Consider the following 27,044-nt stretch of genomic DNA (forward strand, 5'->3'; position numbering starts at 1 on the left):
TAGGCTAATAATGTTAAATAAAGTAACATTAAGCACTTGTATAAACCACTGAAAGGTTTCAGAAGTGAATGACTAATAATTACACGGACTGTGAATCCCGAGGCAGTCTGTGCTGTCATTTGAAAGGTTAAATGAGGCAAAACAAGACTGTTCCCAGAAATCTGACATGCTTCGTACACAATGTAAGCTGCTTTTATTGCAGGATCCATGGTGAAGTGATCAGTGTTTAAACAAACCCACTTTTGTAGTCAGGAGATTGTGTGACAAACTAGAATCTGCCTGTGACAATTGCATTTTGTTTCAGTGCAGGTAAGAAAGTAGGGCTGCGTGGCACGTCCTCGTGAAGAGGCTATAGTTATGAAAAGAGAGACGGTCCTGAATTGTCCGTGGTGAAAGGAAGTAGGTTTGTGGAGCGGCGGACGGGAAGACGAGACGACTCTGATCCCGGCGGGAGAGTGTAGCGTCCACACGAGGACAAGTCCAACTAAAGAAGTGCCACGGTGCACACAGGCTTGATCTGACTAACAATCCACACAGTCACGACCAATCAAAAAACAGCACTGTCTAAACATGATCACACGCTTACAAGAGGATTTTAAACATTAATCAAACTCGATTCATTCCATTTCTAGACTTACAACATTTTATGGTTTGAAGCTTATTATAGTGATTCTATAAAATCAAGCAAAATGTCCACCAATCATTAACAGAATGAAGAAAAATGTCCTGAAAGATGTTCCAAGTCTAAAACTTATGGCCTCTTCGTTCCTCTGATAGCTTTCAGCCGTCAGGTTATTGTGTTTTCAGCCCAAAGCCTCTTTATCCAGGGATCTGAGTCATGGCGAGGCAGAACAAGCTGGAACACATACATCACATACGCGCTCGTTCCCGCTGAAGTCTCGAGTTGTAGGCACGAGAAACTGTGTTCCAGGCGTCCATATACCGGTCCATGCACATGGCAATGCATTTCTGCGATTAATCAATCAATCAGTAATTGAATTAATTCATAAATGAATAAATTAACATGCATACATACAAAGTAAAGTTAACATGAATACATACAAATTTACATACTAACAAATATATTTGTCTGAGCAAATGTATGTACGTCAGTATGATTGTATGTACATACTATATACATACTAACATTTATAAATCCTAACATATTAACACCTTATGTATGTTAGTTTGTATACATTTACATGTATGAATACTAACATATACCCTAACATATACTACCCTAATTCCATACTAACACACACACATACAGTCATGTGAAAAAATAAGTACACCCCATGGAAATTGTTTATTTGGACAAGCAAACATTTGATCATCTTTGAAACAGTGCGTATTAAAAATGTTGATATACTTGAACAAACCCACAAGGAAAATTAGCTTTTTCAGTCATTTATTCAACAGAAATATCAATAGATTTGATATTCTTCTGTGGTAAAGGAAGTACACCCTTGGCCTCAGAAGCAAGTATTGTCCCCTTTAGCAGAAATAACTTCTTGTTGGCGTTTTGCTTAATTGTCCATCAGGCTTGCTGGAATTTTTGACCACTCTTCCACGCAATATTCTTTCAGTTGCAAGATGTTTGAGGGTTTTCTTGCATGTCCGTTTCAAATCCTCGCATAACATTTCAATGGGATTCAAATCTGGGCTTTGACTAGGCCATTCCATAAACCTCCATTTCCTCTTATTGAGCCATTCCTTGGTGGATTTGCTGGTGTGCTTAGGATCATTATCCTGTTGAAAGGTCCACTTTTGGTTCAACTTCAACTTTTGGAAAAATGGCTTCGAAATTATCTTCAAGCACTCTTTGATATGATGCAGAATTCATGATTGAATGGCTGTCCAGTCCCTGAGGCAGCAAAGCAACCCCAAACCATAACATTTCCGGTCCTGGACTAACTGGCAGTCGTTTGAAATCTGCACCATTTGTAGATTTTCCTTACAGTGGAATGAGGTATTTCAAATAATTTGTGTAGGCTGCAACTATTGATTATTTTTATAAATCGATTAATCAGCTGATTAATTTTTCCTTTGATTAATCGGATTTTTTTTTTTTAAAAAAAAAAACAACTTTCAATACCCTTTTTGCATTTGTTTAAAATAAAATCCACAGACTGTTACAAATATAAACTTCAGACTAAACCTTTAGATTAACACAAGAAATACACACACACACACGTGTGTCTCAAAAATTAGAATATCGTGGAGAAGCTCTTTTTTTCGTAATTTAATTCAAGTTTTATATATTCTATATTTATTACACAAAGTGAAATATTTCAAACCTTTTCGTGTTTTAATCTTGATGATTACGGCTTACACCTCATGTATATCAAAAATCCAGTATCTTCAAAATGTCAACCTGAGAAAATCTTTAATCAGCTAATAAACACCTGCAAAGGTTTCCTGAGCCTTTAATCTCTCAGTCTAGTTCAGTACACACAACCACAATCATGGTGAAGATGAAAGTAAATTTTGCATTTCATTTGGAAATCAAGGTTCCAGAGTCTGGAGGAAGAGTGGAGAGACACAGAATCCAAGTTGCTTGAAGTCCAGTGTGAAGTTTTACATTACGTGTATTTGACGTCATGTGCCATCGACTGGCTTATACTAAGTTAGTAATAAACCGCTCGTGTTCCATTTGAGACGATAAAACCCTTCTAAAATCCATACACTAGATGGCAAAGCGCATAGTATAAATGTATAGTATGTCATTTGGGAGCAAACTTTGGTCTGTACTCTCCGATGCGTGTTTTCAGAAGAAAAGTGCTGCGCGCAAACCAACTAATCGATAATGAGATTTGTTGACAACGATTTTCATAATCGATTATTATTGATTTGATCAATTAGTTGTTGCAGCTCTAATTTAGAGATCTTTTTAAATCCCTTGCCAGACTCAAGCATCCACAACCTTTTTTCTGAAGGCCTTACAGAACTCTTTAGATCTTGGCATGATGACACCACATACCTCAATAACAAAGGGAACACCAGACACTAGATATGAGAGTGGTATAAATAAGATGTGTTCCACCTGCACTCACTAATCAGGTTCTAATCACTGGCACACAATTTTCAACACATGATTCTAATTTGATAGATTTGAAGATGTGATAAATGTAGGGGTGTACTTATTTTTTTCCATGTGACAGATCAAATGTTTGCTTGTCCAACTATGTAAAATAAAAAATTCCATGAGTTGCACTTATTTTTTCACATGACTATATACACTAACATTCTTACATACATGCAAGTATTGCCCCTCAGTTCCAGTGAAGGGAAAATGTAATGTTACAGCATACAAGACATTCTATACAATTGTGTGCTTCCAACTTTACGGCAACAGTTTGGGGAAGAACCACATATGAGTGTGATGTCAAAACATACTTTTGGCTACACAGTGTACATTCTAACATGTACGTATATACGAGACTGTATATACATACTAGAATATGTTATGTTACAATGTACACCATTTAGCTCTGAAACTACTGGAAAGGCAAGTCCAATTCTTCTGTTTTTGCTATACAAATGTTTAGTCTCTAGAGAGTTTAGTTTGGAGATTAATGAAATTGGGCTATAAGATTCCAATATTTTTGATAGTTGAAAAATGGGTGGGTTCGAACAAAACGTGCCATGTGCTAAGTTTTTTTAACCCATCTCGATGTAAATATCAGGAAATGAAAGCTGAAATGATGATCTATCGTCTCACATTCATCTTTTGATCTCAAGCCTAAATGTCTTCAATGTATAACAAAAACAGAATTGGCCTTGCTGTTCCAACACTTTCAGAGGGGACTGTATGGGTGTGATGGTCAGGTGTCCACAGACTTTCACACAGAGTATGTGTAAAAGTGGCAGTGTAGATGTTTTAAGCATGTATGTTTAGCAAGTAAAGTTAAAACTACGGGTTGTACCTGTTCTGAATTGTCCAGTGAGTTGCCCGGTTTGCCGATGCACTTCTTAAAGCATTTATCTGTCATCCTCTGAAATATATATATATATATATTTTTTAAAACAGCAATCAATGTTTTCACCCTGAAAATGTATATAAAGTTAAAATGACCAAAGAACTGAAATATATATATATATGAGAGAGAGAGAGGTTTTATTTTATTATCATATTATATAAGGACAAAAAGTAAACATTATGCATTTTCAAATAAATACGCGCCTAATAAACATTAATATAACTGTGGTGAATCATTTTAAAACTGGAATAGGACTTTCAGTTATATAATAAAAATGATTTAATGTCGTCGCTCTCTTGTATTTTATTAAGGTTTTTATTATTTGTGTGTTGATCCTGACAAATGCTTTCAGCATGCAGCTATAAACATACTAATACACACAAGTTCATTCATTACTCACGTGCTAAAAACATCTAGAACATTTGAAGCACGTATAAAATTAATTATGTACATTTTTTTTACCCCCAGGATGTTTAGCTAGGTAATTAGGCAGCTAAGCTAGCAGTTATGTTATACCGACCTGCAGCAGCTCCTGAGCGTTAGCCACCGCTATCTGCACCTTCACCTGCTCCATAATGGCGCCCGTGTCCATCTTCCCAGATCCTGATCCGGAGGAAAAATCTGACCCAAAACTATCCATCTTTTTCAATTAAATTTATATAAATAAATAACGTGTAATATACGAAGCTATAGCTACTGTTTAGCCGGTGCTCTACAGACTTCACACATGTGAACGTTTCCTCAATGACCTTGAGGTGCACGGGAAGTACTACTGACATTATTTCCTAGTTGCTATGGATGATGGGAAATGAAGTCATTATGTGCTACATGACCTTAATATCAGGAACGTTTTTCCAGTAAGAAAAGCAAGCACAATTTTTTTTTTAATGAACACAGTCCAAATATTAAGCCAATCAAATAAGCTTTTTTTTATTCCTGAACATTCTATTCACAGAATCCAAACCAATTAACCTGTATTAGTCATATACAAATATATTTTCCTTGTTCTATTCAGTTCAAATTACCGTGGCATTGTTTATACAAGTTTTAGGTTACTGAGCATTAAATAAAATTCTACTTAATTGATGAGGCCTATCTGTTAGACCGATAATTATACTATGTTAATAATAACAACAGTTGTAACAACTAGGCTGTAACAGTAGTTGATGTACAAGTGAAGGACTCTCTGGCTATTTATCACAGACCGCAGAGAGAGCTGAATATTATTCGTGTTCATACTGTGAATCAAACATCATTAAACTATATTTTTCAGTGAACTTCTAAACTAATAAGTTTATCTCAGCAGTGATCTTAGCAAGTTATAGAACTAAACAACATTGCACCAGTAACACAACCCACTATGGAAATGTTCCACAAAGTGTCCATAGTGTGTGAATGTGTGTGTGATTGTGCCCGGGGATGGATTGGCAGCCCATCCAGGGTGTACCCCACTTAGTGTCCCATGCCCCCTGGGATAGGCTCCAGGTTCCCCGTGACCCAGTAAGGATAAGCGGTACAGAAAATGGTTGGATGGATTGACGGATGGATGGATGGAGTAACAATATATTTTGTTTATGTTTTAGGCTCGAAACAGCAGGGGGAGGTATAGTACCACACATTTTAGGCCTACAACTAATTTGAACCATGGAAGAAAGGAGAAAAGCAGTTAAATAATGGGCATCTAACAACTATAGATATATGTTTAAATATCACTTGCTTTTTGCAGGTTATACACAGTGTGATTCAGTCGTCAGATGGACTCTGTTAAAGTTTTTAATCTAAATGTGAATTTTAATATTTTTGTCTCAGATTTTTTAAATTTTTTGAAAACATGGATGTTTGTGAAGGTATGCTGAAGGTATTTATATATTTCTGGTGTATTAATATTATTATATCACATATTATACCTGCTGGATTCTGATTGTTCAGAAGGTGTTAATTAATTTTCTATTACAGCAGCTCTGACAATAGTGCAGCTGCAAATGACCGATTTATATTAATGCACTCGTTCTAAAATGTTATTGTTTATATATTAACAGCTCATTCACAGTGACTCCACATAAATATATTTAAAGAATAACTGGTATTGTGGACTTTTCTAAGGAGACATTTATTTTTATTAGCATGTATGGAAGGAGTCTCCAGTGTCAGTGCTTTGTAACAATCAGCGGTAAAGCTGTAACGTTACGTTTTGTTCAGGACAGAATAGTTTACATTTTGCTACATTTTTCTGTAAAATGATAAGTTTTCATTCTTATTATCTTCAAGAGAGAGACATAAGAGAGACTGGTCAGGGAACAACTTCTTATATACATATATATATATATATATATATATATATATATGTGTGTGTGTGTGTGTGTGTGTGTGTGTGTGTGTGTGTGTGTGTGTGTGTGTGTATATATATATATATAGAGAGAGAGAGAGAGAGAGAGAGAGAGAGAGAGAGAGAGCTACTATAACATAAGTCCGAACAGGAACTAACTTCTTTGCATACATTCCACAAAATTAAATGTAACTATATGTAAATGAAAGTTTAAACATTTTTTTAAAAAAAATACATGTCATTCTTTAATAAATAAAAAAGTGTAATAATTGGCAAATTGCTGTAATATTGGAGCAATGACAAGTGAGCAAAAGCAAAGAAGCCAGAAAGATAAAGTTAGAAGCAGTCTCACTCAGATTGGGAAATTTTCCAGCACAAGCCCCCATACACATGTAAAATCTATGTGTATTAATTTTTTTAAAAAGCAGAAAAATCTGAAAACCAAACCAAAGCAACCAACACCATTGGATTACTTTTTTACATAAATGATGGATAGCCATAACGGCTTTGTTCAGTAGTGTTGATAATCTCATTATTGAGACATGCAGATGCACGTTACAGCTGCTGTAGGGTCTCATACATGTCCTGAGGCTGTAATTTTCTGTCTGTTACTCAGTCTGTCATATAATGTTAACTTCCATTATGGCCTTAATTACATAAACATAAAATTACAGTATAAAGAATCTGGAAAGATTATACAAGATTTTTTTAATAATTAAAATGTACAGTTCATGAGTTTTGGGGAACTGAAGGTAAACAATTATTTACACAATAACACTCATGACTAATTAGTCACACTAATTTCTCTTTGTGAATCATAATCCTCCAGAACCCGATACCGTTCACTAGTTCACTGATTAACTCCTCGTTTACTGATTAACTCCTCGTTTGTGGTCTGTGTAATGAATACCAAATAAGCAAAATGCCAGATCATGATAAAAGACTTGCCTCCGCGAGCCAAATAGTGAGTCATGTCTACCTGTCTCTCTCTCTACCCCGTCTGTTTGTCTGTCTGTCTGGCTGGCTGGCTCTCTCTCTCCCTCTGAAAGCTGAAAGCTGAGTAAGATCTAACAATGTTCAGAAGTGGCTGTGGCGTGATGGTTGTCTTTTGGTGGAAATATGATCACTCTTTCACATTCCCTAATTCATTAGGGACAAATTTATCAATTTAAAATTTAGACTGGTAATGTATATATTTCTGTAAAACTGATTTGTGACAATGTCAACTGGAAAAACACTATACAAATAGAACTGAATTAAATTGAACTGAATTGAAATGAATATTACAGTGTGAATCTCATCTTTCTTTGAGTTCAGTTGCAAGGAGACTGATTTCACATTGCTAAAACACACACACACACACACACACATTTTGCAATAATTTTCACAATTTAAGTAAACAAAAAACAATGTCACATGGAAGAAATAAGTACACCCCTACATTTATCACACCTTCAAATCCATAAAATTAGAATCAGGAGTTGAAGATTGGGTGCCAGTGATTAGAATCTGCTTAGTGCGTGCAGGTGGAACCTGTCTTATTTATACCCCTCTCATATCTAGTGTCTGGTGTTCCCTTTGTTATTGAGGTATGTGGTGTCATCATGCCAAGATATAAAGAGTTCTGTAAGGCCTTCAGAAAAAGGTTGTGGATGCCTGTGAGTCTGGCAAGGGATTTAAAAAGATCTCCAAATTATTTGAAATACATAATTCCACTGTAAGGAAAATCATCTACAAATGGCGCAGATTTCAACGACTGCCAATTTGTCCAGGACTGGTTGTCCCACCAAATTCAGCCCAAAAGCAGACCGTCTGATGTAAAAAAAAGTCTGCAAGAACCCCAAAATTTCATCACAGAATCTGCTGGTGGGTCTTGCAACTGTTGGTGTCAAAGTGCATGCTTCTACAATCAGAAAGAGATTGCACAAATTTGACCTGCATGGGTGGCGTGTCAGGAAAAAGCCTTTGCAAGGCTACAGTTTGCCAATGAGCATATAGGCAAAGACCAGGCCTTTTGGAATAATGTGCTCTGGACAGATGAATCAAAGATAGAGTTGTTTGGCCACAGTAACAGTAGATATATTTGGTGCTGACCAATGACAGCTTTTCAGGAGAAGCACCTCATACCAACTGTGAAGCACAGTGGTGGAAATGTTATTTTTTTGGAGTTGCTTCACTGCCGCAGGGACTGGACAGCCTGCAATCATTGATTCAACCATGAATTCTGCATCATATCAAAGAGTGCTTGAAGATAATTTCGAAACCATCTGTCCAAAAGTTGAAGTTGAACCTAAAGTGAACCTTTCAACAGGATAATGATCCTAAACACACCAGCAAATCCACCAAAGAATGGCTCAATAAGAGGAAATGGAGGTTTATGGAATGGCCTAGTCAAAGCCCAGATTTGAATCCCATTGAAATGTTATGGGAGGATTTGAAGCAGGCAGTACATGCAAGAAAACCCTCAAACATCTTGCAACTGAAAGAATATTGCGTGGAAGAATTGTCAAAAAAAAAAAAGCCGGGGCGGCTGTGGCTCAGGTTTTAGAGTGGGTTGTCCACTAATCGTAGGGTTGGCGGTTCAATTCCGGGCCAATTCTTGGGCAAGACACTGAACCCCAAGTTGCTCCCGACGGCAAGTTAGCGCCTTGCATGGCAGCTCTGCTACCATTGGTGTGTGAGTGTGTGTGTGAATGGGTGAATGAGACACAGTGTAAAGCACTTTGGATAAAAGCGTTTTTATCCAAAGTCCAAAGTTATTTGCGTTTTTATCCAAAGTTATCCGGATACAGTGCATCCGGAAAGTATTCACAGCGCTTCACTTTTTCCACATTTTGTTATGTCACAGCTTTATTCCAAAATGGATTAAATTAATTATTTTCCTCAAAATTCTACAAACAATACCCCATAATGACAACGTGAAAGAAGTTTGTTTGAAATCTTTGCAAATTTATATATATATATATATATATATATATATATATATATATATATATATATATATATATATATATATATATAAAAAGCACATGTACATAAGTATTCAGAGCCTTTGCCATGACACTCAAAATTGAGCTCGGGTGCATCCTGTTTCCACTGATCATCCTTGAGATGTTTCTGCAACTTGATTGGAGTCCACCTGTGGTAAATTCAGTGGATTGGACATGATTTGGAAAGGCACACACCTGTCTACATAAGGTCCCACAGTTAACAATGCATGTCAGAGCACAAACCAAGCCATGAAGTCCAAGGAATTGTCTGTAGACCTCGGAGACAGGATTGTATCGAGGCACAGATCTGGGGAAGGTACAGAAACATTTCTGCAGCATTGAAGGTCCCAATGAGCACAGTGGCCTCCATAATCCGTAAATGGAAGGGGTTTGGAACCAGCAGGACCTTTCCTAGAGCTGGCCGCCCGGCCAAACTGAGCGATCGGGGGAGAAGGGCCTTAGACGGGGAGGTGACCAAAAACCCAATGGTCACTGACAGAGCTCCAGCGTGTCTCTGTGGAGACAGGAGAACCTTCCAGAAGAACAATCATCTCTGCAGCACTCCACCAATTAGGCCTGTATGGTTGAGTGGCCAGATGGAAGCCACTCCTCAGTAAAAGGCACATGACAGCCCGCCTGGAGTTTGCCAAAAGGCACCTGAAGGACTCTCAGACCAAAGATTGAACAAAGATTGAATTTTTGGCCTGAATGGCAAGCACCATGTCTGGAGGAAACCAGGCACCAGTCATCACCTGGAAAATACCATCCCTACAGTGAAGCATGGTGGTGGCAGCATCATGCTGTGGGGATGGATTTCAGCGGCAGAAACTGGGAGACTAGTCAGGATTGAGGGAAAGATGAATGCAGTAATGTACAGAGACATCCTTGATGAAAACCTGCTCCAGAGCGCTCAGGACCTCAGACTGGGACGAAGGTTTATCTTCCAACAAGACAATGACCCTAAGCACACAGCCAAGATAACAAAGGAGTGGCTACAGGACAACTCTCCCCATCCAACCTGATGGAGCTTGAGAGGTCCTGCAAAGAAGAATGGGAGAAACTTCCCAAAAATAGGTGTGCCAAGCGTGTAGCATCATACTCAAAAAGACTTGAGGCTGTAATTGGTGCCAAAGGTGCTTCAACAAAGTATTGAGCAAAGGCTGTGAATACTTATGTACATGTGTTTTTTTTTGTTGTTTTTTTTTTTTAAATAAATTCGAAAAGATTTCAAACAAACTTCTTTCATGTTGTCATTATGGGGTATTGTTTGTAGAATTTTGAGGAAAATTATGAATTTAATCCATTTTGGAATAAGGCTGTAACATAACAAAATGTGGAAGAAGTGAAGCGCTGTGAATATTTTCCGGATGCACTGTAAGTGCACCATTTACCATTTATCAAAAATGCCAGCAAGCCTGGTGGACAATTATGCAAAACACCTACAAGAAGTTATTTCTGCTAAAGGGGGCAATACTAGCATCTGAGGCCAAGGGTGTTCTTACTTTTTCCACAGAAGAATATCACATCTATTGATATTTCTGTTGAATAAGTGATTGTAAAAGCTCGTTTTCCTTGTGGTTTTGTCAAAAGTATATCAACTTCATTAAAAGGCACTGTTTCAAAGATGATCAAATGTTTGCTTGTCCAAATATGTAAAACAACAACAACAACAATTTACATGGGGTGTACTTATTTTTTTTCACATGACTGCATATTTAATATATATACAGTACTGTGCAAGTACTGCAAAAGTGCAAAAGTGCATAAGGCACATGCAAAGAAATGCTGTAGAGCAAAGATGCCTTCAAAAATAAAGAAATTATATGTTTCTGCATTTTAAAAAAATATTATAAAGAGCGGTAAACAGTAATAAATGAAACAAAGGCAATATTTCGTGTGACGACCTTTTGCTTAAAAAAATTGTAATCTCAGGTACAATTATTGCAGTTTTATAAGGAAATGAGCTGAAAGTTTTATTGAGCATCTTGCAGAAGCAGACACGGATCCTCTGGAGACTTTGACTGTTGCACTTGCTTCTTATTTTTGCAGCAAAACCCAGCAGCCTTCATTGTGTTTTTTGTCTGAAAAGGGGTTTCTTACATAATATGCAAACATTTTTCTGTAACATTTCATTTTGTTCTGGAAAACTAATGTTTGGAAATCTAAAATGTTTTTGTGCTGACTCGATAACATAGAAGTTATAAACAAAAAATCTATAACAATGTTTGTACTAAAAAAAAAAAAGGTGCCTAAGACTTTTGTACAGCACTGTGTGTATGTGTGTGTATATGTGTGTGTGTGTGTGTGTGTGTGTGTGTATATATATATATATATATATATATATATATATATATATAATACGAAAATACAATAATCAATAAATAATAATAATCCTTTTAAGGCTGTGGGCAGGGTGATCGAGTCCACGGCTTCTTTGTTGTGATTGGCTGTAGTTTTGCATATTCATAAAGGGGAGGAGCTAAAGGAGGCGCTCTTGGAGGAACACAGCTGTGCGCGCAGAGAAACTCACACTCTTCTTCAGCCGAAACAGGAACTGTGTCCTTGTCCTTCCACACCAGGTAGAGTCATGTTCGCGGAAAACACGACGCTAAACCTGTAAACATTTTTACTGCGACAGTAAAAGTTTGACTGCGACGAGAAGAAACAAGGTAAGATATAGCGGTGAGAAATGGGAAAGCTCGGCGTGTGTGTGTGTGTGTGTGTGTGTTCATTAAGGACAGAGTTTTAGCCCCTTGTGTTATTCATATTAGCTGATTTATTTAAATGTATGAAGCGTAATGTTATTTCTTAAAGTTAAAAAAATATATATATATATTATTATTATTATTCACCAATTATATACACTTTACAAACTGCAGTTTCACTGCAGACAGGTGATAAGAAATGTCCTGAAAGCAGGAATGAATCATGATTCTGGAATCATAAACCTGAACTGGTGGATAAGAGAGGTGTGTGTGAGTGTGTGTGAGAACGAGAGAGAGAGTTTATATCTTGATGGAGACCAAATATCCCCACAAGTATAGGAATATCTGATCATTTTAACCTTGTGGGGACATTTAGGTGGTCCCCACAAGGATGTTTTTTTTTTTTTTTAAATAAATATTTAAAACAAAAAGAGCCAAAAAGTTTCATTTTCATTACTGAGATTAAGTTTAGGGTTAGATTTCGATGCATGCATAGTATTAATTAGCTGCAGTGATAATTATGTCAATGGAAGGTCCTCACAAGGATAGGAAGACAAATGCGCGCGTGTGTGTAATTGCAGGTGCACACACCCAATTATTCTGCTATTTGACGTTTATGCAAAAGTATGCTAAATGTTTTCCACAGAACAGATCACACTCCAGTTTGGTTTCATTTTTGTTACATTTGCACCAAAGGCTTCCGTCTTAAAATTTTCCCACCTGAGATAAGTGTATTCATTTCACAACAGTGAAAAGCCAAGCCAAGAGAGAGACACATGATCCTGCCTTCAAATTGATCCAAACTAAAGAACTGTAGAGGCTAGCTGTCCTCATGCTGTCTTCCAAACATACACTCTAGCGATCATAAATTCTGCCTTAAAATGACATCTCTTTTTAAATGGAACAAATGTTTTGAATTGTCTAAGAAAATATGTAATACTGTGCCTGTATTCAAATATTAGTCTCATTATTTAAACTTGTACAATAATGTAGAGCTGAACTTTCCACCCACAGAACACATTATGGTGAAGTTAGAGTTGTATAACTATTAACTATAAGAATCCAATAAAAATATAAATAAAAAAGCTTTAATAATTAATAAAATATTGCAAATAATAACTCCCTTGACTTTGCTTCATGACCTCCAGTTTGAGAACCATTAGTATAACCTATTAACAGCTCACACAGATCAATACTCTACAACCAGATTCTCTGATAGTATATTGAAAGTATTGCTGTTCTATTTACTTGTCTGTTTGTTTGTTTTAGAATTTATTCAGAGATGTCTGTGAGTAGCCACGAAAACCGCAAGTCCAGGTCGAGCTCCGGCTCCATGAACATCCACCTGTTCCACAAAACATCACATGCTGACAGCCTGCTTACTCAATTGAATCTTCTGCGCAAACGCTGTGTCTTCACGGATGTTGTGCTCCGGGCCGGAAATCGAGCTTTCCCGTGTCATCGGGCCGTCCTAGCCTCCTGTAGCCGCTACTTTGAAGCCATGTTTAACGGCGGACTCAAAGAGTCCCGAGATGCGGAAGTCAACTTCCACGACTCGTTGCACCCGGAGGTCCTGGAGCTCCTCTTGGACTACGCATACTCCGCCCGCATCATCATCAATGAGGAGAATGCTGAGTCATTGCTTGAGGCCGGAGACATGCTGCAGTTCCACGACATCCGAGATGCCTCGGCAGAGTTCCTCGAGAAGAACTTGCACCCGTCGAACTGCCTCGGGATGATGCTCCTCTCTGATGCACATCAATGCCAAAGGCTTTACGAGCTCTCCTGGCGCATGTGCCTGGCGAATTTCGCTACCCTTTACCGTACTGAGGACTTTCTGAACCTCCCGAAATTTCAAGTACAGGAGCTGATCTTCAGTGAGGAGCTCGAGGTGGAGGATGAGAGCGTAGTATATGAGGCAGTTATAGACTGGGTGAAAGCTGATATTGGAAGGAGAATCTCCGACTTGCCTGAGCTATTGCGCTGTGTCCGTTTAGCGCTTCTTCCAGAGACCTACCTGCTCAAAAGCGTTGTCACTGAAGAACTCATCATGGGAGATAAAGTGTGTCGAGAGATTGTCGAAGATGCCGTAAAATGCAAGATGAAGATCCTCCAGAATGACGGTGTGGTCACTGGTTTCTGTGCTCGACCCAGGAAAGTCAGCCAAGCTCTACTTCTTCTGGGAGGCCAGACTTTTATGTGTGATAAAGTGTACATGATAGACAACAAAACAAAGGAGATCATGCTCAAAACTGACCTTCCCAGTCCTCGAAAAGAGTGCAGCGCCTGCGCTATTGGCTGTAAAGTTTACGTCACAGGAGGCAGAGGCTCTGAAAATGGTGCTTCTAAAGATGTCTGGGTCTACGATACTTTACATGACGAATGGTCCAAGGCTGCGCCGATGCTTGTAGCCAGATTTGGACATGGCTCGGCCGAACTGGACCATGTCCTGTATGTTGTAGGAGGCCACACTTCTCTGTCAGGCTCATTTCCTGCCTCTCCATCAGTCTCGCTCAAACAGGTAGAACAGTACAACCCACAATCTAACAAATGGACTCTAGTTGCACCTCTTCGGGAAGGTGTGAGCAATGCTGCGGTCGTAGGAGCTAAAAACAAGCTCTTTGCTTTTGGTGGAACCAGTGTCAACAGGGACAAGTACCCCAAGGTGCAATGTTTTGACCCCTGCGAGAACAGGTGGACGGTGCCAGCCGCTTGTCCTCAGCTTTGGCGTTACACGGCGGCAGCAGCTGTTGGCAATCACATCGTGGTCATCGGCGGAGATACAGAGTTCTCGGCAGGCTCGGCGTATCGGTTCAACAGCGAAACATATCAGTGGACTAAATTCATTGATGTCACAGCCAAAAGGATCAGCTGCCATGCTGTAGCCTCGGGGAACCGACTCTACGTGGTGGGGGGGTATTGCGGCGCTCAGAGGTGTAAAACTCTGGACTGTTACGACCCCTCGACTGACTCTTGGGACAGTGTGACTAGCGTCCCATATTCCCTCATTCCCACTGCGTTTGTTAGCACCTGGAGATACCTGCCATCCTGAACGTGACAACCGGTTTGGTAAGTAGGAGCTCATAGAAATATACAATAATAAATTAAAGCTAAAAAAATGCAGAGATACAAGTTCCTCAGCTGGTCTATTAGTTGGTGTTTTTTTTCATCAGATGTGGCTTGATCAAAAATATCATGTGTAAAAAAAAATAATAATAATAAATGCTGGTTAGTGAATGATTTCTAACCCTAATGAGTGCTGTTTGCTGTCAAATAAAAAGGAGAACTCAGTTAATAGCATCTAAAAGAATGAAACAGGGGCTAATTACAGAGCAGAGACTTCAGTCAGTTAAAGCAGAGTAAAGCTCAGGTCCACGCTTGCTGTCCTTTCCATCATGAGTCTTCTAACCACTCTGCATTCATTCCCAGAGGACATTTTCTTGTATAATTTTATCTTACAATTTGAATAGAGAAAGACATTTTTAATATACACTTCACATTGTGTTTTGCATGAGGTGAGATGCTACTGTGAAGGAGGAGAAAACAAAAGCCATATTGCCAGAACAAGTTTTCCAGTCAGGGATCTCTCTCTCTAAAATAAATATTTTATTTACACTTAGAAACATCCTGAACAAATTTGTTCACTTGTTTGAAAGTGTAAACAAACCTAAACAAACTTTGCTCCTATGCAAGAAGCTCCAAATAAGGTTGTGTTATAACAGGAAGACACGGAAATCACAGTACGACCGAAAACAGCGGCTGGTTTGGCTTTGAAATTCAAACTTATAAACTGGAGCAGCTAGAATTAGCATGTTTACTTGGAAGAGGATTCAAGAGAGTGTCCGAAATCATCAGCTGTGTTGCCAGAGTGAAAACACATGCTTCTGTGTCTCAATGTGAATTTTATTTTCACTAAAAAGGTCTCTAGGTAATTTATTTCCACTCACAAATCTGTTCGAGAAGGAGGCTAGTTGTCTTTTCCTGTTATTAGTATTAAGTTTAAAGGTGGGATTGTTTTGGGAAAGAGGATGTTGGAATACATCAGTTACATTGGCAGAACAAGTTTCAGTCCCAGCCTTTATTCTGTCAGAGTATAGATAAAAATCTTACATATGTAAACAAACCTAGAGCTTTTGTGTAAAGACCAGTTCACACTGGATGTGCTTCTGAAGCATTTTTTGATACAAGTGAGATGTGTTTCATGCTTGGCACTAAACAAAAACAATTGTCACACTAATTAATTTGTTATTTAATATTTGTTAACTAAAAGACTAAAACATATAAGAATATTAAAAAAAAAAAAAAAGAAAAAAAAGCACAGTGGACAGGCCACATCGACAGGAGTGGTTGCTACATGAGAAAAAACTACAAGCGACACAAGTGACTTGTCACTTGCTAATGCTTTGTTGAAAATTCATCCATACCTCCATTTTCCATACTGCTTATCCTACACAGGGTCAGGGGTGGGAGCCTATCCCAGGAAGCTCCTGACACAAGGCAGGGGACACACTTGATGGGGTGCCAACCCATCACAGGGCACAACCACACACTCATTCACACACCTAATTTGGAAATGACAATCAGCTTACAGCGCACGTCTTTGAACTGGGGGAGGAAGCCGGAGTACCCGGAGGAAACCCCCGAAGCATGGGGAGAACATGCAAACTCCACTCACACAGGCAGGGGTTGAGCCCCCAACCCTGGAGGTGTGAGGCAAACATGTTAACCAATAAACCAAGGATTACAGGCTGTTGTTCCTATTGTGTGGTAACTATAGCTGGCCTGACTCATTGACACAGTTGTAAGTTAGGCATTGTTCTTGACAAAAATGAAGCCTGTTGTTTTTCCAGTAGCACATGCAGTGTGGGTTGAATGGATGATGAAGACACATCTGGTGTTCATTTGGAGTTCTCTAAACAAAGAAGCAGTAAATAACTAATTGTTAACATGAAATTTATCATTTAAAAAAATTATAGCACAAATTTAAAAAAAAATAAAGTCTTTAATGAATTGTACACAGAAACTTGTTAGAGAAGGTGGCTGATTATCATTTCCTAGTATTAGCAAGTTCTCCAGGTGGGATTGTACTGGGAAAGAAGATTCAAGAGAACATCAGAATACTTCAGCCATATTGCTAAAACTGTTTCTTCTTTGCTCTGTCTAAATAAGGGTTTTATTTTTTACATGTAAATAGTCCTGACCAAAAGTACTGCTTACTGTTTCTGTTTAAGACCCTGTAAACCATGGCCGGTTAACAAGAAGGCGTCAAAACTGTAACACAACCAAAAACAGCTGTTTGTTCACTGTTAAAACCTCACAAACATGGCTGAGAAGACAGCTGATTGTTGCCCTAGAATAAACAAAAATAGTTTCGTTTTCTTTTGTTTTTTTCTGACATTTAGAAGACATGTCCTGGAAAAGAGGGTTCAAGAGAATGTCCAAAAACGTTGGCCATATTGCCAGAAATGTTCTTTACTTTGAATTTTACTTGCACTCAGCACCAAATGTGAACATACTTTGCAAAGTAGTATGAGAAAAAACAGGAGCTTGTACATCATTCAAAGTCAGAAACCTGCCAGTCAGAGGATGGATGCTTGTCTTTTCCTGGAATAAGAATTTATTTTTTTTGAGAGTTAATGCTGGGGGAAAAGGATTCAAGCTAACATTCAGAAATGCCACACTGGCAAAACAGCTCTTCTCATTATAGAAAACCCTCAATAATCTAGTTCTAACAGGAAGTCTACAAAATTGTCCACTTTTTCAGCTTTCCTGAAGTGTATGCTCACACACTTTATAGTGAGCCCTCACGCTGTCTTTTGTCCCTCAGCTGTAAACAGATGGACAGGGTGGAGACGTGCTGAAGGGCCTTGAATCCTCAAGCCTGCAGATCGCATTTTTATTGTGCTGTTGCTTTAAAGCCTGCTAATTTGGTGTTGATTTTTTGCACATCATACTTATTCTGTAACACCAGAGGAGAAAGGCACGCAGGCTGAGGGAGGAAGAAACTATATTTTACTCCAGCCAGAAGCTCCAAACTAAAAATACCTGCTGCTCTCAAAGCTTGAGGGGAAAATACGAAAATACTCTCCTACGAGAGTAAACAGGTCTGTTCATGTTGGCTGGAAATGTCATACCTGTTTCATGAAAGTGTACACAAATAAAATTCTCAGAAGTGTATATTCACACATGCGTCAGTCACGGAAAATGTAAAAACGACCCAACGCCCAGTGAATTTTCTGTGAAGTGTGACACATTCCTAGCTTTTATTAGAGTTGATCCCGGTTTAAAACAAAAAAAATGTATTAAAAAATTTATCTTCACACACATCAAGTCATTTATACACTCAGTTTTGTACTGCTAGGCTACTGCTAACCTGCTAAGCAGTGCTAACAATCAGATAACCTGCTAGTTGTGTTTTACTTTAGATGCTAACATTTGCTAATATTTCTCAAATGGTGTTAAATAACTTTGCTAAAATTATACTTTCTTTTTACACTAAGGGGAAATATGGCTAGAATCTGTTGTACAATATGGTGATATAAACAAACACATTTTAATGCTAATTACTTTACTTTTTCTATTCGGAGTCAATATTTAATAGTTCGTTTTTAATACAAAGCCCCAGCATGTGTCCTTTAACCAGTACACTGGAATAGAAAGCAGTACCAGGGAAAACAGCGTTAAAAGAAGCCGTCTGTTTGCTCTGTGACACACCTGAACCAAGTCAAAGGTCACGTGGCTCATTTCAGCTGCTGTCCTGCATGAAGCACTTACTCAGTACTTATGTTTTATTAATGCACTTTTTTTAAAGCCACCCGAGAAGGACAACTGAAAGAGGGCTTTTATTCTCACATCTGTGCACATACTGTGCGTGCACGCACATACACACACACACACACACACACACACACACACACACACACACACACACACACACATAGTGTCCTGAGCCTGAGGCTGAAGCACAAGTAGATTTGCATAAAGATTTTACTCCCGTTGCGCTTCAGCCAGAAAAAGTGACACGGTGGCCCATTTGGCTACCCGTCATAAATATTCACTGGCCATAATTAATCATAATTACACATTATCCATACATTTACATTAGGGATATAACCAACAATGGAAGGCTCATCTGGTTAAGATTAGAGGTGGGCATCAGGACTTGCATCCTGCGAGAGGAAGGTTTTTACTTTTTTACTTTATTTTTATGTGGGCACAAGGGAACAAGCAGTCAGATAAGAAACTTGCTGGATAAATAAAGACAGTGTTGTATGAAGCAATCATTCATCCTTAGTAACTGCCTGGTCAGGGTCACTGTGGTTTAAGTTAGGCTACTAGTTTGTTTATATTTTGTGAACTATCTATCTATCTATACTGTATGTATGTATGTATATATATATATATATATATGTATGTGTGTGTGTGTGTGTGTGTGAGTGAATATATATATATATATATATATATATATATATATATATATATATATATATATATATATATATATATATATATATATATATATATATATATATATATATATATATATATAGCAAGCAGGTACAAAGAAGAATTATATCTCTAGTTGAGTGATGAGGAACTGTCAGAGCCAGAATTCACACACCATGCATTTCACATTCACATAAATACATTTTCTCCACCTTGGACTGCATTTTTTGTAAAGCTTCATTTTCCATGTCCCAAACTGCCATTTTCTTTTGGACAGGAGGCCAGAGAAAAACATCCTTTAGAAATTCTTCCTGTTCAAAGCCATTGTAAAATCCAAAACGTGAAAAGAGTGTATCGTTACACCTCTAGTTCTGTACATATAATACCTAAATCTTTATCGATTATGTTGCTTAGCAACCAAAGCTTCCTGTTAACAGACTACATTGTGTGGTGAAAGAATTGTTTACTGCGAATTGTTTATTGCTTTCTGTCATACCTAAGAATACTCTTACTGGTGATCAAATCACGGTCTCTCATGGCTTATTGCTTTAACTTATCTCTCATGGCTTATTGCTTAAACTTATAACACAAAAGGTCTGGATGAGTGACTAACATGACTCACTCAAGTGAACGGCGGCAAGAGTTACCTTTTAATGTTTGACTGTTAATGATTGGCTTATTACCCATAAGCCAATCATTAACAGTTAAACATTAAAAGGTAACTCGCCGCCGTTCACTTGAGTGAGTCATGTTAGTCACTCATCCCGACCTTTTGTGAAAGAGGAATTTTATATAACTAATCATTACAACTTTAGGTGAATAACTCCTAAATTTATACATTAAAATAGCTCACGACTCAACCTAAACAGGATCTTTTGTCTGCGAATGGCTTTTCCAACTATTGTTTTAGCTCAGTAAGGACAGCTCAGACACACCGTACTTTAAACAAGATTGTCCAAGCTAATGCAAATTCATGAAGCAGCTCGGTGACAGTGATGGATGGATGCGAGCCGCTTGCATGCTGTAATTACACCTGCTTCATTATGAAGCAGCACGGCTTGTGTGTGTGTTGGGGAGCAGATGTGATCAGCATGGCTCAAATGAGCAGCCTGACAACCGTTACGTGATGTTTATTGAGTTTATTGACGCTGGCGTCCACACTCCACACCCCCTGTGTCCCCTGAGACCTGAGGTGTGACGGGGCAAAACTCTGCTCACAACAAACGAAATCTCATATTTCTCTTACATCATATGTCATTTTAGTATATAGACATGTGCTGATAATTGATTATCCAATATATCACCAATAAATCATCTAATAAAATGAGAATGGAGGGTCTATGTAGCTGCATTTTTAGGCAGAATTTGAGCTTCCAACGTAAACATGGTCCCATCTGGAAGGCAGCATAATAAACCATAATAAAGTTTAAAATATACGGTAGTTAAAACTGTCTCTCTGTCAAACGTGCTAAAATATTAGGTGATTATCATGATAATAGTGGAAAAATGTACTACTATGTCTGCTAGAACGGTTTTATTACAAAAGGCAAGAGAACCAACAACTACTGTTAGCCTGAACTTGATTAGCTAATCACCATAAGACATTATAAAACCACCGAGATGGAGTTATCTTGCTGTGTATTTAATATTATAAACACAGTAATTTAAAAAAAAAAACATATCTATGCTAACTGTGTCAAGGCTAGTGTATTATATGCCCATATTTATTACCATGATTAGTTTATCAAAGCCATGTTACATTAGCTATGTTACATAGCTGACATAGCCAAACAAGCTAGCTAATGCCTGAAACTATTTTATTGTTAATTAAAACAGTAGCCAAGTTTGCTAGCTGTCTAGTTAACAAAACAGTTTACCTAGTGTAAGCTAACCTTAGCTAGCTAAATATTTAACTTTTATTTAGCTAATGTTAAAATTAATTTAAACCACTAGCCATGTTTACTGTCAAGCTAATTTCTCTGACTGACATTGGATAGCAAGCTAGCCAGTATTAGGTGAATTATTATTTTGTATAATTACAATCCATATTTTATGCTAATCACTACATCTAGCGGGAAAAAAAAATGAAAAGAAAGGCTGGTGACCAATTTAGCGACTGGCTGTCCGAGTTTAACTTGTCACTCAGTCGAGTTTTTGTTGTGTAAATAGTAATTGTCTAAATTCTAGTGAAATTTGGTGAGGAAATATTTCAGTGAAACTAAAGCTTTACATTGTTGTGTGTTATGAGTAAATGCTAAAACCTGAGCTAACTCATGATGCTGGTGCTCCACACACACTCAGTCACAGGAAGCCTCCCAGCCATGACCTGAAGAACTGGAATCTCTGGTTTTAGGCCGGAAATCAGGCCAAAGGTTGTACATCAAGCTGCAGGAGTTAAAACGTGCACACACACACACACACACACACAAACTGACCTTCTGTAACACACACACTGGTTCACTGCCACAGCGGCTGTTTCATTCCACACTGCTTCTTATATTAAGACGCTTGGCGTGTGTGGAAGGAGTCCAACTGTTTAAAATAATCTGCACATGTGGAGTAAAGAAGCTCATGGATACTTTAATAGCACTCGCAGCTCTTATGTGTGAGGAATTTAGCACAGCTCATCAAGTGCTGTGCACAAGTCATACTGTTTTACTAAAAAATTTACTTTAAAAATAATAATAAAGGGACTTGAGTCGGTTTGTCTGTTCCAGTTGAAGAGGCGTGGCCTGTATGTGTCAGTCTCTGTGAAGGAGGTGTGGCCTGTGTGTCAGTCTCAGTGAAGGAGGTGTGGCCTGTGTGTCAGTCTCAGTGAGGAGGTGTGGCCTGTATGTCAGTCTCAGTGAAGAAGGTGTGGCCTGTGTGTCTATCAGTCTCAGTGAAGGAGGTGTGGCCTGTGTGTGTGTGTCAGTCTCAGTGAATAGAATTCAAAATTCAATAGAAAATTGATGTGGTAATTAAATTGACGAAAACCACAAAAGAACAAAAAACTTTTTCTTTCTTTTTTTTTTTTTTTTTAAAAAATCCAACGTTGTATTCAAAATCTTTGATATTATGTAATGCCATTTTCTGTAACAGTCAGCTGGAAGGAGGTGAATATCCATATATAATAATCAAATTACTATTATGTTGTTTCATCAAAAGGCTAAGATTAGGACAAGTCCAAATTAGCTGTAAACATTAATAATAATTTGGTGAGAGATTTACTCCTAAACCTAATTATGAATTAATGGCATTAAATGTATCCCTGTTGGGGAAAGGGTTTATGGTCATAAGTGTAGCAGATGGGCCATTATTAGATTTAAACCATGAAGCTGAAGAGTTTTCTATCTATGTTTTCTATTTTTATATATTTATATGTTTATATCTTTGCTTATGCTCCTTCTCTTTTACAAACAGAGTGATGGCAGTCAGATGTTGACCTTTCTTTCTTTCTTTCTTTCTTTCTTTCTTTCTTTAACCATAGTATTATATTGGTATTGGACATTGTGAGACTTTCAGGGGTTTCAGGATCAAAGTCAACATGGTATTGTAACAACTCTAGTTTGCACTGAATCATATTATGTTGCATCATCTTTCATCAAAAATATCTCAAAATTATATTGTATTGAATTGCTGGTAGCTTTAATTCTTTAATCAGATCAATGCAGGGTTTTTGTCCCAGAAGGGGACACACTCCTAAATGTTGGACATTGTTGTCTTTAATGCTGTTGCTTTATTAACCATGTCTCTATGATGAAATGTTGTCATAGAAGAATGTTGTTGTTGTTTTTTTTAAATTGACTAACTCGGTTTTATGTTTCCACATTCACAGATATCCATCTCAGATTTGTGTGTCTGTGTGTGAAATTCTATCCTGTTTAGGCACATGCACAACAAAGATTTTTGTGGCTTTTGCAAAAACGCTGTGTCTGAACCCTTGTTTACAAGCAGATAGATAATGACACAGTGCGGCATTAGCAGTGGGATCAGGCTTCTAGAAGCTTCTGGAGGTTTATTATAGCCTCTGGTCCTGACAGCTCAGCTAATGAAGCCTCATTTGAGCAGTTAAGTGTTTCCCGCTGGTGCCACGTGAAGCTGCTGGAGTTATGGCTGTCTGTTCTGCACGACTGCTGAATATGCAGACTGAACATGACTGAATTGATTAACGCCATTCTTTAATAGCACCTCGAGTATAAGAATATCAAACGCCAAAAATGCTTAGAAATCAATTTAGCATACATGCAGTATAATTAGTAAGCATTATATTATACAGATAATGCAGTATAATCTTGTCTGAAACCAGAGCTGTAATAAACCTGTTAATATCAGACCTAAACATACTGTAATAACAATACATTCTCATTAAATATAGCCGAAAGTGATTTATCTAAAGAATAAAACACTCTGTGTTGTGCTGTTATAGGAAAATAATCAACACTGGGGTGGTGTGATGAAGTAGAGTTACCACCCCAAAGTTGATTATTTTCCTATAACAGCATGTCCCTACATGCTTTATTCTTTTTACACCACCGCAATTTGCAGTCGAACGCAATGTATCTGTTACTTTTTATCCGTTTATAGTTAGATTTAATGTCCACGAACCAAGTTAGTTTGCTTATGTTATAGCAGCTATAAACAGTCGTTCCCTCACCAGCCTCAGTTTTTTTCTCTATCTTTAAGTTAATAATACAAATAAAACGCAGCTTGTCAACTTCCCAAGAAACCACAAAGTGTAAATTGCTCTGTCCTGAAGATGTTAGAAAACTTAAAGTTACACCTTTACCTCTACAAATCACTGACACTGGACATACATGTTATATTTTAATAAATGTGTCCTTACATTAAAAAAAAAAACTTCCCCATATTAGAGATTACACACATTTTTTTTTAAATCTGTTTATGTGGAGCATCTGCTGTGAAGTTCCCGTGAATGAGATGTTACTATAGAAACGGCCATGTATTATTATTATTGTTATAAACCTGTGATTAATCAACACCCCGTGACCGATCAGAATCCAGAATTCAACAGCACTGTGATATAAATTATACAGAAATAAGGAGTTTAAAGGAATTATGACCTGATCTGGTTTTGTCACATGTGCTGGATTTTTATAGGAATGCAACAGCTTTTCAGAGTTCATGACTTACCTAACCCACATGTCTCCCTCTCTCTCTCTCTCTCTCTCTCTCTCTCTCTCTCTCTCTCTCTCTCTTTTTGTCTTTGTAGATGTCCAGTGTCGTGAGGAATGTAGGGGAATGTGTCCTCTCGTTGGCTGAAGAATGCAGGGGGTGGGGGGAAAGAAAACACAGAAAAAGAAAGAACGAATGAAAGGAAGGAAGAAAGACAGACAGAAGCCTGCTGAGGAATAAAAGAAAGGTACAAGAAAGGAGCACTTGCCAATTCGCAAAGGAAAAAGTAGAGAGTTCGGCATGTAGGTGATAAATCAAGAGTGGACTTTTTCTTCAACTCTAAATTAAATCTGAAAGACTGTAAGCTCTGCACACACACATCAAACCCTGCTCTGTTATTCCCTCTTTTTTCACCTCCTTTGATTTTCAAGGAGGGTTTTGTTTTTCACTCTGAGAAATTGACGCTAAAACGAAATGGAGAAACACTGTGTTAGATGTTGGTTTAACCTCGAAGGTTCGGGATTTAGCCTGAAACAACACACTGGTTATCAGGACGAGGAAGCTGTGGCTCAGCTCTGTGTTTAAAACACAACTCGCTGTCAGCTGGCTGAGTTAATGAGTGTATTAAAACTGTCGCGCCCTGTGCGGATCTTTTTTGTTGTTGAGAAAGGAGATATAAATGCCTGGATACACAACACATGCATGTTTAATTATCCTGGCTGTTGTATATTTAACATATTGCTAAATATTGTGTGTTCAGGGAGCTTGATGAATCATATGAAGGCTCCTCTTCGCACCGTTTCATGTGGATCAAACGACTTTCAGACTACTTTTAAAACTAAATATTTAACTTCTGTGTTTGATAAGCTGACCGTAGGAAAAATGTACTACTTTATTGTCATTTTTTTTGTCACTTGCCTATTGTTGTAGCATTGTTTGTCCATTATTGTACTATATATAATGTAGCCTACAATTAATATAGATTTTGTATATGTTAATGTAGCTTTTTATGTTATTTTTATGTTAATGGTTTAACACTGTCAGATAGAATGAATGATTTTCTGCCATCTGTCGTTTCAGATAAAATCTACACTAGAGCTGGGTGATATGATTATATAATATCGATATTGCGTAGAGACACCAGTTTAGCAGGTTCCATGATGCTAAAATTGATGCTAAAACATCCCATAACTAATGCAGACATAAGCTACTGAATATTTTGGCTGATTTCAGGTTTAAAAAAAACATTTAATAAATTAAGGCTACTCTATATTTATACCAATAAAACTAAAAAGACAAATTTATATAATGTCAAAAAAATCATTTATGTTTTTCTGCTCTTTCGTAAGAAATGCTGTTACAAAAACGAATCATCGTGATCCGTATTAAGTATCGTGATGTGATATTTGTGCCATGTCACCTAGCCCTAATCTGCACTGTGCTATAAATCATCCTTTTGTGAACTTCTGCTATCTTAAGATGTTTTTTACTCTAATGTTCATAAATGTTACTGGCTTAAACTTGTTCCTCAGTAAAGAGACATTGTTGGCAATATAAAAAAACAAACTGTCTTCGTTTCTGTCCTGTGTGTGACATCATTTAAGCTGTTGGATTCTTTAGGTGTCCATCATATCCTGTGGTGACTCACTGACTGAGGGGTTTAACACTCCCTAATTTAACACATCTGACTCAACAAGCCCTTCAGGAGTGCAATTTGTTGTTTTAAAAAAGAATACCTCCGAGCTAAATGCTCAAGTCACGTCTAGTTCATGTTCTTGCTGGAAAGTCCGTCCAAATGCTAGAACCAGAGCTGATTTAAACGATCATACGCAAAGGTGTAGTCAATGACTGAACTGTAAATGTGTTTCTGTTTATAAAGGAAAATGGCCAGGGTTAAAGTTTGTGCAGAGGTGCCAATATTTACAGTTTAGCCATAGCATTTGGAGCAGTGGGGTGGCAGCGCTACCTGTTGTCAGTGGTATGTATTATGAAAGGATGCTAATAAATGAACAGTAATCAGTGACTGGGTGGCGTGATGAAGCGGGGTTACAAGACAGTTAACAAGACAGTTTTATTCCTGCAATATGCCAACGATTACAATTTTTATTTATTAAAGGATGACAACTTGTATTGTTTATCTCTTTATAATTGAATCGAATGTTATGGAATGTCTGTGAAACAAGTTAGTTCCTGTTCTCGCTTATGTTATAGCAGCATTAAACTAATGCTGTTTCGCCTCTCTTTTCTTTCTCTTGAAATGATTAAGAACGCAGGTTCTCGTGTTGCCAAAAAAGTCGTAAACTCCTCTGTCCTGAAGATATCGGAAAGCTTAAAATGAAGACTGTTACAAAGCGCTGACACCGGAGACTCCTTCTATAAATGTTAAATAAATGTGTTCTCACACATTAAAAAAAAAATCATTTATATGGAGCAGCTGCCTTACAATGCACCAAGTTGTTACTTTAGAAAGAATACTGTATAT

The 27,044-nt window shown here is 37.8% G+C and overlaps 2 protein-coding genes across 2 annotated transcripts; one reads left to right on the forward strand and one right to left on the reverse strand.

The window, feature by feature from the left end:
• Window positions 1-174: 174 nt before the first annotated feature.
• timm13 (translocase of inner mitochondrial membrane 13 homolog (yeast)) lies at window positions 175-4,748 on the reverse strand. Its single transcript, XM_053634467.1, has 3 exons — window positions 4,501-4,748; window positions 3,927-3,995; window positions 175-969 (listed from the first exon to the last, which is right to left on the reverse strand). Exons 1-3 carry the CDS (start codon window positions 4,618-4,620, stop codon window positions 871-873), a joined length of 288 nt encoding a protein of 95 aa, XP_053490442.1. The 5' UTR covers window positions 4,621-4,748; the 3' UTR covers window positions 175-870.
• Window positions 4,749-11,740: 6,992 nt separating this feature from the next.
• On the forward strand, window positions 11,741-26,988 carry enc3 (ectodermal-neural cortex 3). Its single transcript, XM_053635158.1, has 3 exons — window positions 11,741-11,965; window positions 13,271-15,070; window positions 24,660-26,988. The coding sequence occupies exon 2, from the start codon at window positions 13,284-13,286 to the stop codon at window positions 15,051-15,053; it is 1,770 nt and encodes a 589-aa protein (XP_053491133.1). The 5' UTR covers window positions 11,741-11,965; window positions 13,271-13,283; the 3' UTR covers window positions 15,054-15,070; window positions 24,660-26,988.
• Window positions 26,989-27,044: the final 56 nt, after the last annotated feature.

The sequence above is a fragment of the Ictalurus furcatus genome, chromosome 10 (genome assembly GCF_023375685.1).
Source record: "Ictalurus furcatus strain D&B chromosome 10, Billie_1.0, whole genome shotgun sequence".
NCBI lineage: Eukaryota > Metazoa > Chordata > Actinopteri > Siluriformes > Ictaluridae > Ictalurus > Ictalurus furcatus.